This window comes from Rhinolophus ferrumequinum, chromosome 8, assembly GCF_004115265.2.
Source record: "Rhinolophus ferrumequinum isolate MPI-CBG mRhiFer1 chromosome 8, mRhiFer1_v1.p, whole genome shotgun sequence".
Taxonomy (NCBI): Eukaryota; Metazoa; Chordata; class Mammalia; order Chiroptera; family Rhinolophidae; genus Rhinolophus; species Rhinolophus ferrumequinum.
This window is the reverse complement of record NC_046291.1, coordinates 85,727,553-85,742,823: the sequence shown is the minus strand read 5'-3', so window position 1 is coordinate 85,742,823 and position 15,271 is coordinate 85,727,553. Positions and strand designations below refer to the sequence as shown.

The following is a 15,271-nucleotide window of genomic DNA, read 5'->3' as shown; positions in this document are numbered from 1 at the left end:
ACATACAAAGACAAACACTGCATAATATACAAACACTGCATTTATCAATGAGACAAAAGGGTTGGGGAAAGGGATGCAGAGAGAGAGAGACTGATTCTAGATTAAGGGGACCAGATTCTCAAAAAATATATTTACCTTGTATTTGGGTTTTATTCTGTAAGAAACGGGGCACCAGTAGGAATTATTAAGCAAGGGAATGTTAAGAATGGCTTTGATTTTTTAGGAAGAGTATTATAGCAGCATTGGGAAAGCTAAAATAAATCTTTAAAACAACCAAGAAAGAGAGAATAAGAGCACGCAGTGTGGTATGAATGATCTTAGGCCAAATTCAAACTTTCTATTCAATGAGTGAGAAAATTCTCAAACATATCAATAGGCTCCTATTTTTGAAGTCAGGATGGAGAAGCTCTATCAATCAAGACACAAAAGTTGTGTTTCGTCTTGTCTTGGAATAAGCAAGGGTGGAGTATATATAATCAATTTTGTACATATAATAAATACTAAACTTGAGAGCCAGGTAAGAGTAGGCAGTTAACAGTAGGTGGCTGGAAATGTGGCCAAGGAATTGGAAACAGAGATTCAGGCGTGGATGTAGACAAAGGAGTAAATGGATTACCTACAGAAAGTATTTAATGAACAAATAAAAGAGAACCAAGGACAATACCTGGGAAATATTAATATGTGAGTAGTGGACAAAAGAGGAGGAATCAGTGACAACAGGGGTGTAAAAAAACAGTAACAAATAAAAAGAACAGTTCATGTTAGGAAAAAAAAAAGACAAATCAAGAAGGATGAAGACTGTTACAATTACATGTAACAAAGAGCATAGTAAATAATGTGAGCCTAAGAGGTTTGGTTTTAAAAGAGGAAAATAACAATAGCTACAAGACTGAGGAAAGAAGGTAGGAATAAAGAAAGATCGAGGGAAATTTTGTTGTTTCGGTTTGTTCATGGAAAATATGAAAATGTGTTTAAGAGAACAAAATCAGTGCAGAGGAACTCTGGTCTCTCAGTTCACTGACTTCATCACCTTCGAAGATTTCTTTCCCATTTGGGCCACAATTTAGATCTTAGTATCACCGTCACCTCCGACCCTGAAACGCAAGAACACTCTTTGATCACAACCTTTCATCTTTCTAGCATACTCCAGCACCTCACTGTATCTTCTGATCACAATTAGACTAACAATCCACTGGCTGTTATAATCAATCCCTATCAAGCCCCTCCCCAAGTCACACACACACACACACACACACACACACACACACACACAACTTTAGATTTTATGCCCCATCACTTTGACTATTCATATTTCCTTTTGTCATTCTATCTACCAACACCCAACTCAGCAGGGCTCTACTCTAAATTTGTCTATACACAGAATACGGATTGTACTGAAGAAACACACATAACTGGGTTAATAAAACTACGCATTCATAATCACTACTCTCAAATGCACCTAACTTTGCCTGGCAAGCCTTTGTCTCTCTACTCTGTTCATCTTTATTTTCCACAATAATGATTTTAAATGTTCTCCCTATCACTCAAATCTCACCTTCTCTCACTATTCCCTGGGAAGCAGAGATGATGTTACTATGTATTTCACAGAGAAAGTAGAAGCCAACAGGCAGGAATCTCTTCACCAAATCTATAAAACGGATTCCATATTTACCTTTTCTCTTTTTCTTTTTTATGATATATGAGATATTCCCAATTTCAATTAGATTATCCGTGCTTTGGATCCCTCCTTCTAGCTTTCTCAGACACTTGGGTTAACTTCATCTTTCCTGCTAACTTTAATTTTTTCTAATGACTCTTTCACAATATCATTTAAACATCTTTTCTATCTTAATCCCACATCTTGTCTCTTCATCTATCTCTCCCTCCCATTCACAGCTAAATCTCAAAGAATATTACTATCTTTTTTTCCTGGCCTACCATTCAAATCCAAACTATTGTAATCCAGCCTCACTATTCTTTCAAAACTATTCTTATTAAGATTAGAAATGACATCCTTGTAGCTAAAGACAGGCTCTAGCTGATTCGATATCTTAGCAGCATTCCATGCTGTCTATCCCTCTTTCCTGTTTACCCCATCCTCTAACCATGCCTTTTCAGCCTCCTTTGTAAACTTTTCCTCCTCTATCCAAACCTAAATGGGGCACTGATCAGGCTGTCCTAGGCCTCTTCCCTGATATATAAACTCCTGTAGGTAATCTCATCCCTTCCAGAGGTAACTGATACCTTCCAAATATTTAGCTCCAGCTGTCTTGTTTGAGCTCCAAAAGCCAAATAGTTATCTAACAATATATCAGATGTTTCCCAGATACTGAAACGCAACTTGTTAAAAACTAAACTTATCCTCTCTTCTCTACTCCACCACAGTCAAAAGCGTTTCTCCTTAAATGTTCTTAATCTCAAGAAATAGGGGCAAGGAAACTATCTAGGAGCTGGGAATTATCCTCAACTACTATGTACAGATTACCACCAATATCTTGTTAATCATTCCGTTACTCCTTAAATATCCTTTTCCAAAAGAAAATTTTTTTAAATTTTTATACTTATCTAATCAGACTTCTAGATTTATCGATCATTTTACAACAACAAAAAAAGTAAATATCGAAAGCAGAAATGACAAAGATATAATCATCAGAATCCAGAATATGGGACATTTAACAAGACAAATAACCAATTTTTTCAATTTATGACAACACTCACACACGGAGCACCTATAGATGAAGAGACTTACCAACCAAATCCAGTGAGTAAACCTTGTTTGAATCTTGATTCAAACAGATTAACCAATAATCATGGAAATTTGAGCACTGACTGTATTTTAGATAACATTAAGAAATTGCAGACTGTATTAAGGTATGATATTTATATTTTTAAAAGTCTTTGTCTTTAAGAGATAAGTATTTGTAGGTAAAATAACATCTGGATTTACTTTAAAATAATTATTGGGGAGGGGGTGGTTACACATAAAAGAAGGTTGGCCATAGATGGGTACCTGGGTGTCCATTACATTCCTGTCTCCACTTTTCTGTGTCAGGTTTTCCATGATAAAGTTAAACGTGTACACATGATGTCATTTCTCTGTATCCCCACTGCCATCTCTGTAGTCCAAGGCCCTAACATTCCTTGCCTTGGCTATTACAATAGTCTGGTCTGCCCAAAATGATGCTGTGTCCCCAAATAATAAAAACAGCCAATACATACTGAGTGTTCATTATGTTCAAAGCACCATAACAACTGCTTTATATCATTATCTCATTAAACCAGCCAACAATCTTAAAGTACTAATAATATCTTTATTTTACAGATGAAGAAAAAAACTCAGAAGGGTCAAGTTACTGAATGATCACAGAGCTAGAAAGTGGCACACCCAGAATTCCAGCCCAAGCAGACAGACTTCAATCACTAATACTACTTCTCTGCTTAAATTCATTAATGTTCCCCGAAGGACAGAGTTAAAATCTTTTAACAGCCTAACAACACTCTCAGCAATCTTATCCTGGCCTACCTGTCCAGCCCCCTCACCTCTTTCCACCTCATTCTCTATGCTTCAGGCACAATGGTCATCAGTTCCAGGTTCCCTTATACTTTAAAGTCTTCCTAAATATTGGAGTCTCTGCCTGCAACAACCTTGCCTACACAATTCACCCAGCCAACTGCTATTTTATCCTTCAACTCTCTGCTTAAAAGATTTCCTCCTCACAGACTTTCCTAAGTCTGTAAACTAGATGAGCTACTCCCAATATATACTCCTGAGCATCCTGTACTTTCCTTTTTCTAACCCTCTTAACACTTGGTATTATTTCTTTAATGTCTTCTTTCCTACCATATTATAATAACCTCGACATCAGGGTAGCCATTTTCTTATTTACCACTGCATTTTCAGCACTTAGCCAAGTTTTTACACATGGTAGTTGCTCATTAATGAGTAACTTATGAAAAGGGAAGAAATGAGGTACAAACAATGAAATTTGCAAATTAGGCAAAGTCAATGTCTAAAAGTAAGATAATAAAAGTCAGAATAGTGTGTACCTTTTGGTGGGGGTGGGGGTAATAACTGTGGGAATAGGCACAATGAAAGCATTTGGGTCACTAGATTTACTCTATATCCTAAACTCCTATGATTACAGTCATAAAAAATTTTAACTGTATAATTAGGACTTACCTGTTTTATTATATATAAATTATACCTCAATAAAGAGGAAGAAGGGGAAAGAATAGCAGGGAACAAGAAAAGGAAAAAGAATAAAAAGGGAAGAGACCTGCACTTCCAGGTGGCATAAGCTTCAAAAAGGAGAGAAATGATGTGGGTTTGAATAACAATGAGGGAAATGTCTCTAGATGTGGCAATATGGAGGTAAGAGAATGCCAATCACATTGGTGGTTCTGAGATTTAGTGGGTATGCAAAAGTACGGCTCACTTGAACGGGCAAAAATTTTCCTGCTGGGGAAAAAAAAACAATAAAGTTAAAGCAATGTTGGGAGGGGCCACAGGGAAGAAGAAACTTCCACTGTGATGAGGTTGAGGGTATTATGCCTATAACTGAATGAAATTCCAAATGGCACAATCACTAATTTGTTTAAAGCAAATGTTATATATTTTTACAAATCATAAAAATATACCTTTGTTGCATATGTAGGTTTTTCTATTGCTTCATCACCAATGAAGAAGTCTAGGTCATCAACACCTTTCATTACCCTTCTTTGAGCTTGATCACCCACTTTTGCTGACTCCTTAATAGCAATACCTTTAAAATAAAAGTTATTTACACGTCAAAAAATTTACTTTCAAGTGAAACAAATTATTTAACTTCTTCCATTACAAAGTGTTATCAAACAAAACATGATCTAACAATTTAAACTGTCAAACAAAAGCACAAAGGTGGTAAGAAACCAATGACAAAATTCATTTAACACAATGAAATCTCAACTTCCTCCTAGAGGCAAGGCCTTAAATGTGAAATGCCAAAAACAGAAGTACTGCTGTAGGAATGTTTCAGTTATATTTTTTTTAAACTATAGTAAAATCTATTTTAATTCGAGTAAAATTGTAATCCCACCAAGTCAAGATATGCTTGATGGTCAACCATAAAGAAAAAAATTGAAAAACACTAACAAATGAAAATAGGAAAATTGCAAGGGGAATTTTTTTAAAACTAAGCTTTCTCCATATTTCTATCCTATTTTATTACGGACTAGTAATTTAAATATAACAATGACATATGGATCTCTTAAACTTTAATCACATATACAAAAGGAAATTTCAAATCTTTTAGGTAAAACCCGGAACAATCCTCTTAAATATCTTCAGAAATTCAACATACAGTACTAGACCTAAATCTTGTTACGTATTTCTTAATTAAGTCTTAAATTTCTGACTCCTTCAAGTTAAGCAGTCCTTTATTATAATAATTACCTATAATATCTATATATATTTATAATATAAATAAAAAAATATTAATATATTACCTGCATACATTTAAGTTAATCTGGCATTCAATTGTTACACATTTATATAATAACAATTATATCCTTAATAAAGTAAGTAGAAAATACTGAAGAAATTCTAAATCCACAGTCTACTCCTTTTAAATGCTAGAAAGCTTCTCTAGCAATTCATTTATTATGTACATAGACATCCAGATGGCTTACTATAATTTCCTGAGAAACAAAGATACATGAAAATAACTTTGAACCGTATCTACAGGCTTTCCAGATCAAATATCCACGCTCATCAGCGGCAATGACTATATCTGCTGATTATAAACATTGCACCTGTAGCATTAAAACTGGCTGGGTGAAAAAAACTCCAAAATCAAAAACCTTCTTTTAGAAAGCAAATTAATTTTTAACATGCTCCAATCTCTCATAAAGACAATGAACACTAAAACTGTGTATTTTGGCAGAGAGATGAAATAGAGAACGGATACAATGATGATGAGAGCCTAGGGTTCAAAAGATCAAGATTATAAGGGGCTCCAAGAAAGACTTAACACAACCACTTAACACAAACAAAACCAAATTTTGCAAAGATGAGAGTGACAAATCAGTAATCTACTGAATAAAAGTTTGATCACAACATAATGCTTTATAAAAGATTACAAATTAAGAAATTACAAAATCAGCATTTTATGAGTTGAACTGTGTCCCCCCAAAAGATATGCTGAAGTCCTAACTTCAAAATGTGACCTTTCTGGGAAATAGGGTCTTTCAAGTTAAAATGAGGTTAGAGTAGGCTTTAATCCATTATGACTAATGTCCTTATATATATAAAGGGGAAATTTGGACACAGACAGCCACACAGAGAAGGAAGACAATGTGAAGAGACACAGAGAGAAGACAGCTATGTGATTTCTATACAAGCAAAGGAATACCAAGGATTGTCAGCAAACACTAAAAGCTAGACAGAGAAGGCAAAGTTTCTCCCCTAGAGCTGTCAGCAAGATCATGGCCCTGCTGACACCTTGATTTTGGACTTCTAGCCTCCAGAACTGTAAGTTTCTTTTGTTTTAAGCCACCCAGTTTTTGGTACTTTGTTATGGCAGCCTTAGGATACTAATACAAGCAAACACAATAGTCTACCACTAAATTCAAATATAACTAAAGTCAAGTACTAGTCCACAAAAATTCTTCTATACTAACTAGTCAGCAACACAGCCAATATTTGCCATCAAATTCTTAAAATTAACAACAATCAATATACTGATATGTAAGTGTGGGGGGAAAAGAAAAGCAATTAGCAATTATTTGTAGACAACAAATATGCATAAAACATAATGAAAAAGACAATAGTATCACCAAACTAAGACTATTATAGTCAATGTGCTATTTCATCAGTGTCACCTAAAATCTGTTCTAGGTGTTAGAGAATTAGACTTAGGTAGTAGCCTAATTTCTTACATAACCAAATCCTAAAAAAGTATGCCAAAAGTGGATCAGAAGTGCAAAAGTCAAATAGGTTTCCAAAAAGTAAAAACTATATACAAAAGCTTACCTTTTACGTACAATTTTGACAGTGTATTTCTCCTACTTACCACATTGCATTTTGTTTGAGCTATACAAATGACAAAACAACTGACCTGTTCATGTCCAATGAGTACCCAACTGAAACTGAAGATCTGCAGTTTTTGGCAAGTCTAATAATTTCTACCTTGCTCCAACTTCACTGATTTTGAAACCAATTTAAGCTACTTTCACTACTCTCTGCATGTTTATTTTCCCATTTCTTTCTTGCCTTTGTAAGTTAGTAAGAATACACAAAAATATTCAAATACACACAAACAGTAGTGCGCAAAAATACTCTCTCAAAATTAAATTTTCTAGGAGTCAGCACCACCAAGCAAAGGCTCAAAAGGTTTGTTATGTGATATGGAAGTCTTAATTCAGCGTAGGACAAGTAAATCAGAGGTGTTACTACATAACATGCAAAAGGTGAATTGTTTGAAAGTCAAAAGTACAAAAGTATTTCCGTCAAGGACCAGATACATAATCCACATTAACCAATAAGAGCACTAACAAACCAAATATGAAGAGTATTTTTTTTTATTTTGTTTGGGAATATTGGGGTACAGTGTGTTTCTCCAGGGCCCATCAGCTCCAAGTCATTGTCCTTCAATCTAGTTGTGGAGGGTGCAGCTCAGCTGACCCTGTTTTCAATCTTTGGAAAGAGCTCTCGCTGTTTTCAATCTTTAGTGGCAGGGGGCGCAGCCCACCATCCCATGCAGGAATTGAACCGGCAACCTTGTTGTTAACAGCTCACGATCTAACCAACTGAGCCATCCAGTCGCCCCTCTGGAAGCTCAGCAGCAGCTCGTCTTCAATCTAGTTGTGGAGGGCGCAGCTCACTGGCCATGTGGGAATCGAACCGGCAACTGTTGTTCAGAGCTCATGCTCTAACCAACTGAGTTATCCGGCCGCCCCAAGAGTATTTTTTAAAAACTATTGAAAGTTGATGGTCAGAGAAAATGAAGTTAACAAAAATAGGACAGAACGAAAACACTGTAAGTATGGTTAGAAGGTATTACAAAAGAAAGGAAGTTAACATCTCTATAAAGATGAGATGCCTTCCTTCTTTTGAAACGAGGCTCTTGTCAGGGACGTCAATAAGCACAGAGCCTGCAAACAATAATCACATCCACAAACCAAAGGACAGTCTTCATAAGTGTGATGGGTGATGCACTACTTAAGTTAGTTACAACCACACAGTTAACAACAATATCCTCGAAACAGAAAATTGTTTAATTCAGTTTTGTCTTTACAAAGAGGTATTTAGGAGACTTGGTAAATGAAGAGCTACACAGAGCTGAAACAAATGGTCAGAGGTGCAGAAATGAGGCCACACTTAATCTTGGCAAACCGTGTTTTTAAAGGATTAACTATTACAGTGTGCCAGAAATGATTATCTCTTTTACTTTAATTATTAAGAAAAAGATCTTTAAATCAGTTTATTTGTGGTTTAAAAGAAATACTTACAGGAAGGGATGATAAACTGTGGTTCTGTATTTCCAGCATATCCTAGTTTTGTATATCTGCAAAACAAAAAGAATTTTATAAGGATATCACTAATATCTTAGCAATTATAAATTTAATTCTTATATTTCCATTATTTTGAAGTGAGATTACATTGAGTAATTCATATATAAAATTCCATAGCTTTAAATTCATTCAAACATCTCTACTTTCAAAATTATATACACCCATAGCTTTTAACCAGAAATTCCACTTTCAGAAATTGATCCTACAAGGATATTCATACATGTGTGTAAAGAAACAATATACAACAAGGCAATGTTATTCTACATAAATATGTATATAGATGTATATACTGCATATTTTTTTGCTACAACCTTACTGATATTAGCAAAAGACTGGAAATAACCTAAATAACCATCAAACGAGAAAATGAACATGTTAAATTTATACTATGGAATATTATGTAGCTATTAAAACAGAGATTAAAGAAGCTCTTTATGTCCTGATATGGAACAATCTCCAAAATGTATTGTTAACTGAACAAAGCAAGGTACAGAACAATGTTTCAAGTATTCTGTATTTGCATAAAAGAAAGGGAAGGGGTAAGAACATATAAAATATAGTTGATTGTATAGACACAGACTATCATAAGAATATAAGGAAGTCAGTAATTTTAGTTGTCTCCAGGGAAGGGAGCTGGGTAGGCAAGGAGATTTTTATTGCATATCATTTCATACCATTTGAATAGATTACTATTCAAAACTATACTTTTTTAAATGTTTTGCCACAGTGGATTCAGCCTATATTCTTACAATAACAAAATAACAACCATGATGATTAGAAATTATAAAAGCTGAAATTGACAAGCAGCACATACTTAGGAGATAGCTGGGCACTTTTGGGCTATGTAGGAAAACCTATTAACTAATGAGCTGGCTTTAAAGAGCAAGTGACAATATTTTATTGTATGATTTCATATTCAGACCCACTGCTAAATAATAGGCAGGTAAACTGCTGTGACATTCTTGTATTCTAATAATATCTACAGAAATATTTGTCTAATATAAAAGGAGGAAAATCTCTTTTGGGGGTATTTAGCCCCAAAACTATGTTTAAGAACCTTAAGCGTGCCAGATAGACTAAATCATTAAACATAAGGGGAAAACACAAACTGTTCAAAATGTGATACTGCTCTACTGACTAAATCGCTTCAAAGATTTCCCAGTGTCCATGTTTAAAAAAATACATAACATTTCTTTGCAAGGTCAAGAGCCCCTTTAGTATGTGGCTCCTGACAGCCTCCCCAGCAGCCCTAACACCACACAGAAAACCGCTGATGGTTTCTGAGCAGACGGACTCGTTTGATGCCGCAGAGCCACTATTAAACTGTTCTAACTATAGGAGATGAGCTCCTTTCAACTCTGACTGCAATGTCTAAACTCTTAACTCATGCTGAAAAATTTAGGTTAAGTACCACTGCCTCTATATGAAAACTTTCATAACCTCCCAGAGAACTGATTACCTGTGCCCGTTTGAGTACAGTATTATTTCATAATAATTCCTAAGTCTTGACTCCCTCATCTGTAAAATAAGTAACTCAAGATTGTTCAAAGTATAAGAGAACAAACTAAAGCACTAAGCACAGCACCTGGCACAGAGTACACATTCAATACATGTCAACTCGAATTATAATTACTCTTTTCATCCACTCTCTCCAAATTTTCCTCTCCTTTAATATTCAGATAAAGGTCATACAGATATCTGAACTTTCAAATGCTTATATTAATGATACAAATTATCCCTTTACCTATAAACCAAAGTCAGTCTGTAGATTTTCAGATTTAGTTCATATCTGATATATTTTTATTACCCTTCCACTGCCCAATTTTTTTATTCTTCCAAATGAGAGTCTCTTATTAATGTGAAAACTTCAAGTGTAGAACAGAACTCCTGTAATAGATGAATATCAGCATGACTGAACAACTCATACTTCCCTGATCTGCAGACAGAAAAATTAGAACTAATTACTCAAATGCACAAAACCACCATCAATTGATATGAATAACCTGTTCCCACTGAATTCACTGAAACCTAACTGTAACCTAGCTGAAATAAGAGGGTATCAGTTAAAAGAAACCTGAAAAAAGTAGAGGCTACACTGGCACTGACAGGAGCGCAGTGTATTTAGCCTCTCTGGTGGACAACAGGAACTTAGCGAGCCTTATCAAAACAAAGACTTCCTTAAAACAAAACAGCCTAAAATTGAGCCACAAAATTCTACTGTCTGACCAACACTTAGTGGAAGGATTAACACCTAATCATTCGTTTAACTAATCCCTCCACTTTTATTTCTATTTGTCATCACAGCAATTTAAGTCATTATACACAACAATATTCCCTAACAGACAGAAAAGAATGCCTTACTTCCAATTCTATCACCCCTACAAAAGAGAACAGAATAATCTTCACTCCCAAACCACTGCCTAATTCAAAAATCTTCATACGAGGCTCTACTGCTTATAAAATACAAACTTGTTCCCATTTCTACAAAAATGATAAATTGTAAATAGTTCCTAAAGTCCCTTTCAGATAAAAAGTTACGATTCTGATTCCTTTAACTGAATATTAAGGTTCTCCATATGCCCCAATTGTATTAAGTTCTCCCATCATTTGCTTCCATAAACCCAACTCAAAGCGTACTCATTTTCCCCTATATGACTTGCACATTTCCCCTCAATGTTATCTGTGCTTACCCTGCACTCTCTCAAAAAGCTCTCACCACAACTTAGGACTCCTCCACAAAATCTTTCTTGATCACTTTAACTATCAGTCATCCTCTACTTCAATAAACTATCTCAACCATTTGCTGAACATGTACACAAGTCTATAGTGTTATTTATGTGTGTAAATACCATCTCCCTAATATGATACTAAGATATTTGAGGTAGAACCCATATTAAAGTAGGAACTCTCTTAAGAAACCATTTAACAAAAATTCACAAGCTTAATCAAAGCTCTATTCCTGGTCAAAATCAAATTCCCTAGCTTGAGCATACTCAGCAATAAATTACTTTCAAAATAAACACCAAAAGAGGTATCTAATTAACCTTATCAATACAAAACAGTCAATACATAATCAAAACAAGTATGCTCTTCCCCAAGCACAAAAATAACTACATACAGTATATCAACTGTATGGATATACCATAACATTTAATCACTTCTACTATATTCAAAACACCATAGCAAAATAATTTTCTAAATTTGGAAAGGGGGGGAAACAGCCAAATATATTTATTAATGTTCTACAGCCTTGAATTTAAAATTTTTTAAACATTGCAAAAGAACAAAATCATGTCAAGTTTAGATACACTAGATACAGATGACTAAATTATCATATTTAATGACTATCACAGAGGACAATATTTTCACCAATTTTTAAGATATATGAGGGGAAATGTCCTAGTTCACTTAACTTTAAAAGTTGCTTAGCCTCTAAAAATTAATTTGGTTCTTCGTTCAAAGAAAAATGCAGTATAGAATACAATCTAAAAAAATAGAGAAAATCATACTAAAATCTAGAAGACTTGCTGAGTTAGGCTGATCCCTTAAAAAAATCACATTTTTCTCTAGTGGAGTCAGAGCTAAGTGCTAGATGACAAAATAAGAATTTGACTCCTTAAAACCATTCTCTTACACGATTAGCAAACCTGAAATATTGTTTTGAAAAGACTCAAAAATTCAGAAGAATCAAAGTTCAGAAAGTATCTAGAAAATGTCACAAGAGTAAAAAACATCAGAATATGACTACAGAACTCTCAGACTTAAAAAAGACATTTTGGTACTCAGATAAAAACATTTTAATGCTCATATATGAGCAGAAAACAGACGCATTTAAGTAGGGGAAAGAGGAGAGAGAAGAGGAAAAGAGCAAGATTTACAGGAACTGAGTCTAAAAGATGTGTCTAAAAGGATGAGCTGGAGAAGTATATTTCCAACCCTTTACATATGAATGCATACAAAATATGGTAATATTTGAAGAAACTGGAGGGGATTTGGGTATAGCTGTAAGAGGTTTGCTTAAAAACTTTATTTAAATTTTCTTTATATTATTAGGAAAGATGCAAACCGTATACTAAATGTATTGAAAACTTTCAAATAAAAGCTTTTCATATGTAAGCTTCCATTAACCTAACTGAATTCTATCAGTTTTTATACTTGAAATGCCTAATTTGATAAAAACATTTTTACGGTAAACTCCCAAAATTCTTGATAGCCACTATAGAGAAGAAACTGTACAAGTAGATGGTAGACAAGGTTCTCTAACTTTTTCTGACTAAAAGAAATTCCTTTCTCACAATTAATTGGCATGTGGTAACTTGAACTCTTTAAATTACAGTTTAGACCACAAGGATGTGATCACTTTATTTAAACTAAAAGCTCCTGGTTTTCACTGATACATGCAAAGTTCAAATTTTTTGTAATAATGCAAATATATTTCAAATCAATCAAACGTTCTCATATTAAGAATTTATCTAAGCATACATACATGTTCCTCTCCTAGTTATAATGTTGTTTACAATTAAAACTAATACTGACCAAACATCACAGTGAACCATTTTAACCTTACTTTTTCAAAGTGAACTTTGTTTGAATTCATAAATTCTCAGTATACTTTATTTTTTCATAGCCCTTGTAATTTTCTATTAAGTTCTTTTGGGTGTTCAAAAAAGTCATTTATATAATTAAGCAAGCTCAGAAGACAATACATAACCAGATTATACAACACATCTGCAGAAAAGCATCCACACACACATCAAAATCTTTCTAAGTTGCCTTCAGCAAAAACTCTTCCTTCAGAAAGCTAGCAGACACTTGGATAACATAGACTCCCATTAAGTTTTTTAAATATGAAATTAAATAGCTTGGGTAACATCATTTAGTGTATTTAGACTTGTGACAAATTTTCACATTTGCAAGCTATTTACTCAAATTCGTCTACAGATTCAAGCAGTCCCGATCAAAAACCCAACAATCTTTTTTGCAGAAAGAGAAATATCTATCCTAAAATGTGTATGGAATCTCAAGGGATCATGCCAAAACAATCTTGAAAAATAAGAACAAAGTTGGAGGTCTCATGTCTTGATTTCAAAACTTACTACAAAGCTACAGTAACCAAAACAGCATGGCACTGACATACAGACAGAAATATGAGGTGTGATCAAATAATATAGTGAATGTTCAAATAAAAAAATATATTACAGTAAAAGACGCACTGCCATTAATCCCCCTTCAAATCACTCCCCCTCGCTTCAAACACACTTATCCCATTGTTCTTGCCAGTTTCTGAAGCAGTTCTGGAAGTCCTCTTTTGTGAGTGTTTTTAGTTGCACTGTCATGGCTGCCTCGATGTCCTGAATCATTTATTTGACTTTGGAGAAGAGCCAGAAGTCTCATGGTGCCAGATCCAGTGAATAAGGTGGATGAAGACACACCATAATGTTTTTATTTGACAGAAATTGCCCTATACCAGAAGCTATGTGTGACATGGAGCGTTGTCATCATGATGGAGGATGATTTGTGGCACACTTTAAAACACACCTTCTCTCAACCGTAGCTCACACCACACTAAACACATAAAGCTGAAACTTGTCATACAGTTACTAAGGTTCCATGTGCTGTTTCCTGTATTCAAGATCCCTGCCTTTCCGTTGGATGACATTCAGCAGCAGCATTCAACGTATTTTGTGATCAAAACAGAAAGGCTCTATGTCACACATCGCGATGAGTTTTTTACTGTATTAATTTTTTTAAATTTAAATTCACTGTATTTGTTGATCACACCTCATATAAACTAACGGACTAAAATAGAGTCCCATAGATGGTCAAATGATTTTTGACATGGTACCATCACCATTCCAATGGAGAAAGGACAGTCTTTTCAACAAATGGTGCTGGGAAAACTGGATATCCACATGCAAGTAAATGAAATTGGACCTTTATCTTATAACATACAAAATTTAAGTCAAAATGGATCAAAGACCTACATGTAAAAGCTAAAACTATAAAACTCTTAGCAGAAAAAGGGGGAAAGCTTCATGACACTGGATTTGGCAGTGATTTTTAGGATGCGACACTAAGAGAATAGGCAACAACAAAATAGGTAAATTGGACCCATGGAAATTAATAACTGTACACCAAAGGGCACTATCAACAGAGTGCAAAGGCGACTCATGGAGTGGAAGAAAATGCTTGCAAATCATATATTTGATAAGGGATTAATTTCTCCAGAGAAGATAAAGAAAAGACTAATTAATAAACACATGAAAAGATGTTCAATATCATTAATAATTAAGGAAATGCAAATCAAAAACAACACGGGATACCACTTCACACCTATTAGGATGGCTATTACCTGTCCCCAAAAATAAAATAACAAATGTTGGTGAGGATATGAAGAAACTGGAACCCTTCATATGGCTGGTAGGAAAGTAAAGCAGTGAGCTGCTGCAGAAAATAATAGGGCAATTCCTCAAAAAGGTAAACATAAAATAGCACATGATCCAGCAATACCATTTTTGTGAATGTACCAAAAGAACTGAAAGCAAGTACTTGAACGGGTATTTGTACAACAATGTTCACAGAAACATTTTGCATAACAGCCAAAAGGTGGAAGCAACCCAAGAGTCCATTGGCAGAGGAATGGATAAACAAAATGTGGTGGTATATACATACATTGCAATATTAGCCTAAAAAGAAAATTCTGGCACATGATACAATATTG

At 34.5% G+C, this 15,271-nt stretch overlaps 1 protein-coding gene across 1 annotated transcript in view; it reads right to left on the bottom strand.

Moving 5' to 3' along the window:
* ACTR3 (actin related protein 3) overlaps positions 1–15,271 on the bottom strand; it is a 54,772-nt gene that overhangs the window by 26,549 nt on the left and 12,952 nt on the right. Inside the window, exons 2-3 of the mRNA XM_033112325.1 lie at positions 8,488–8,543; positions 4,639–4,763 (exon numbers count right to left, since the gene is read on the bottom strand). Of these exons, the coding sequence (XP_032968216.1) occupies positions 4,639–4,763; positions 8,488–8,543 (181 nt within the window). The remainder of the gene's footprint in view (positions 1–4,638; positions 4,764–8,487; positions 8,544–15,271) is intronic.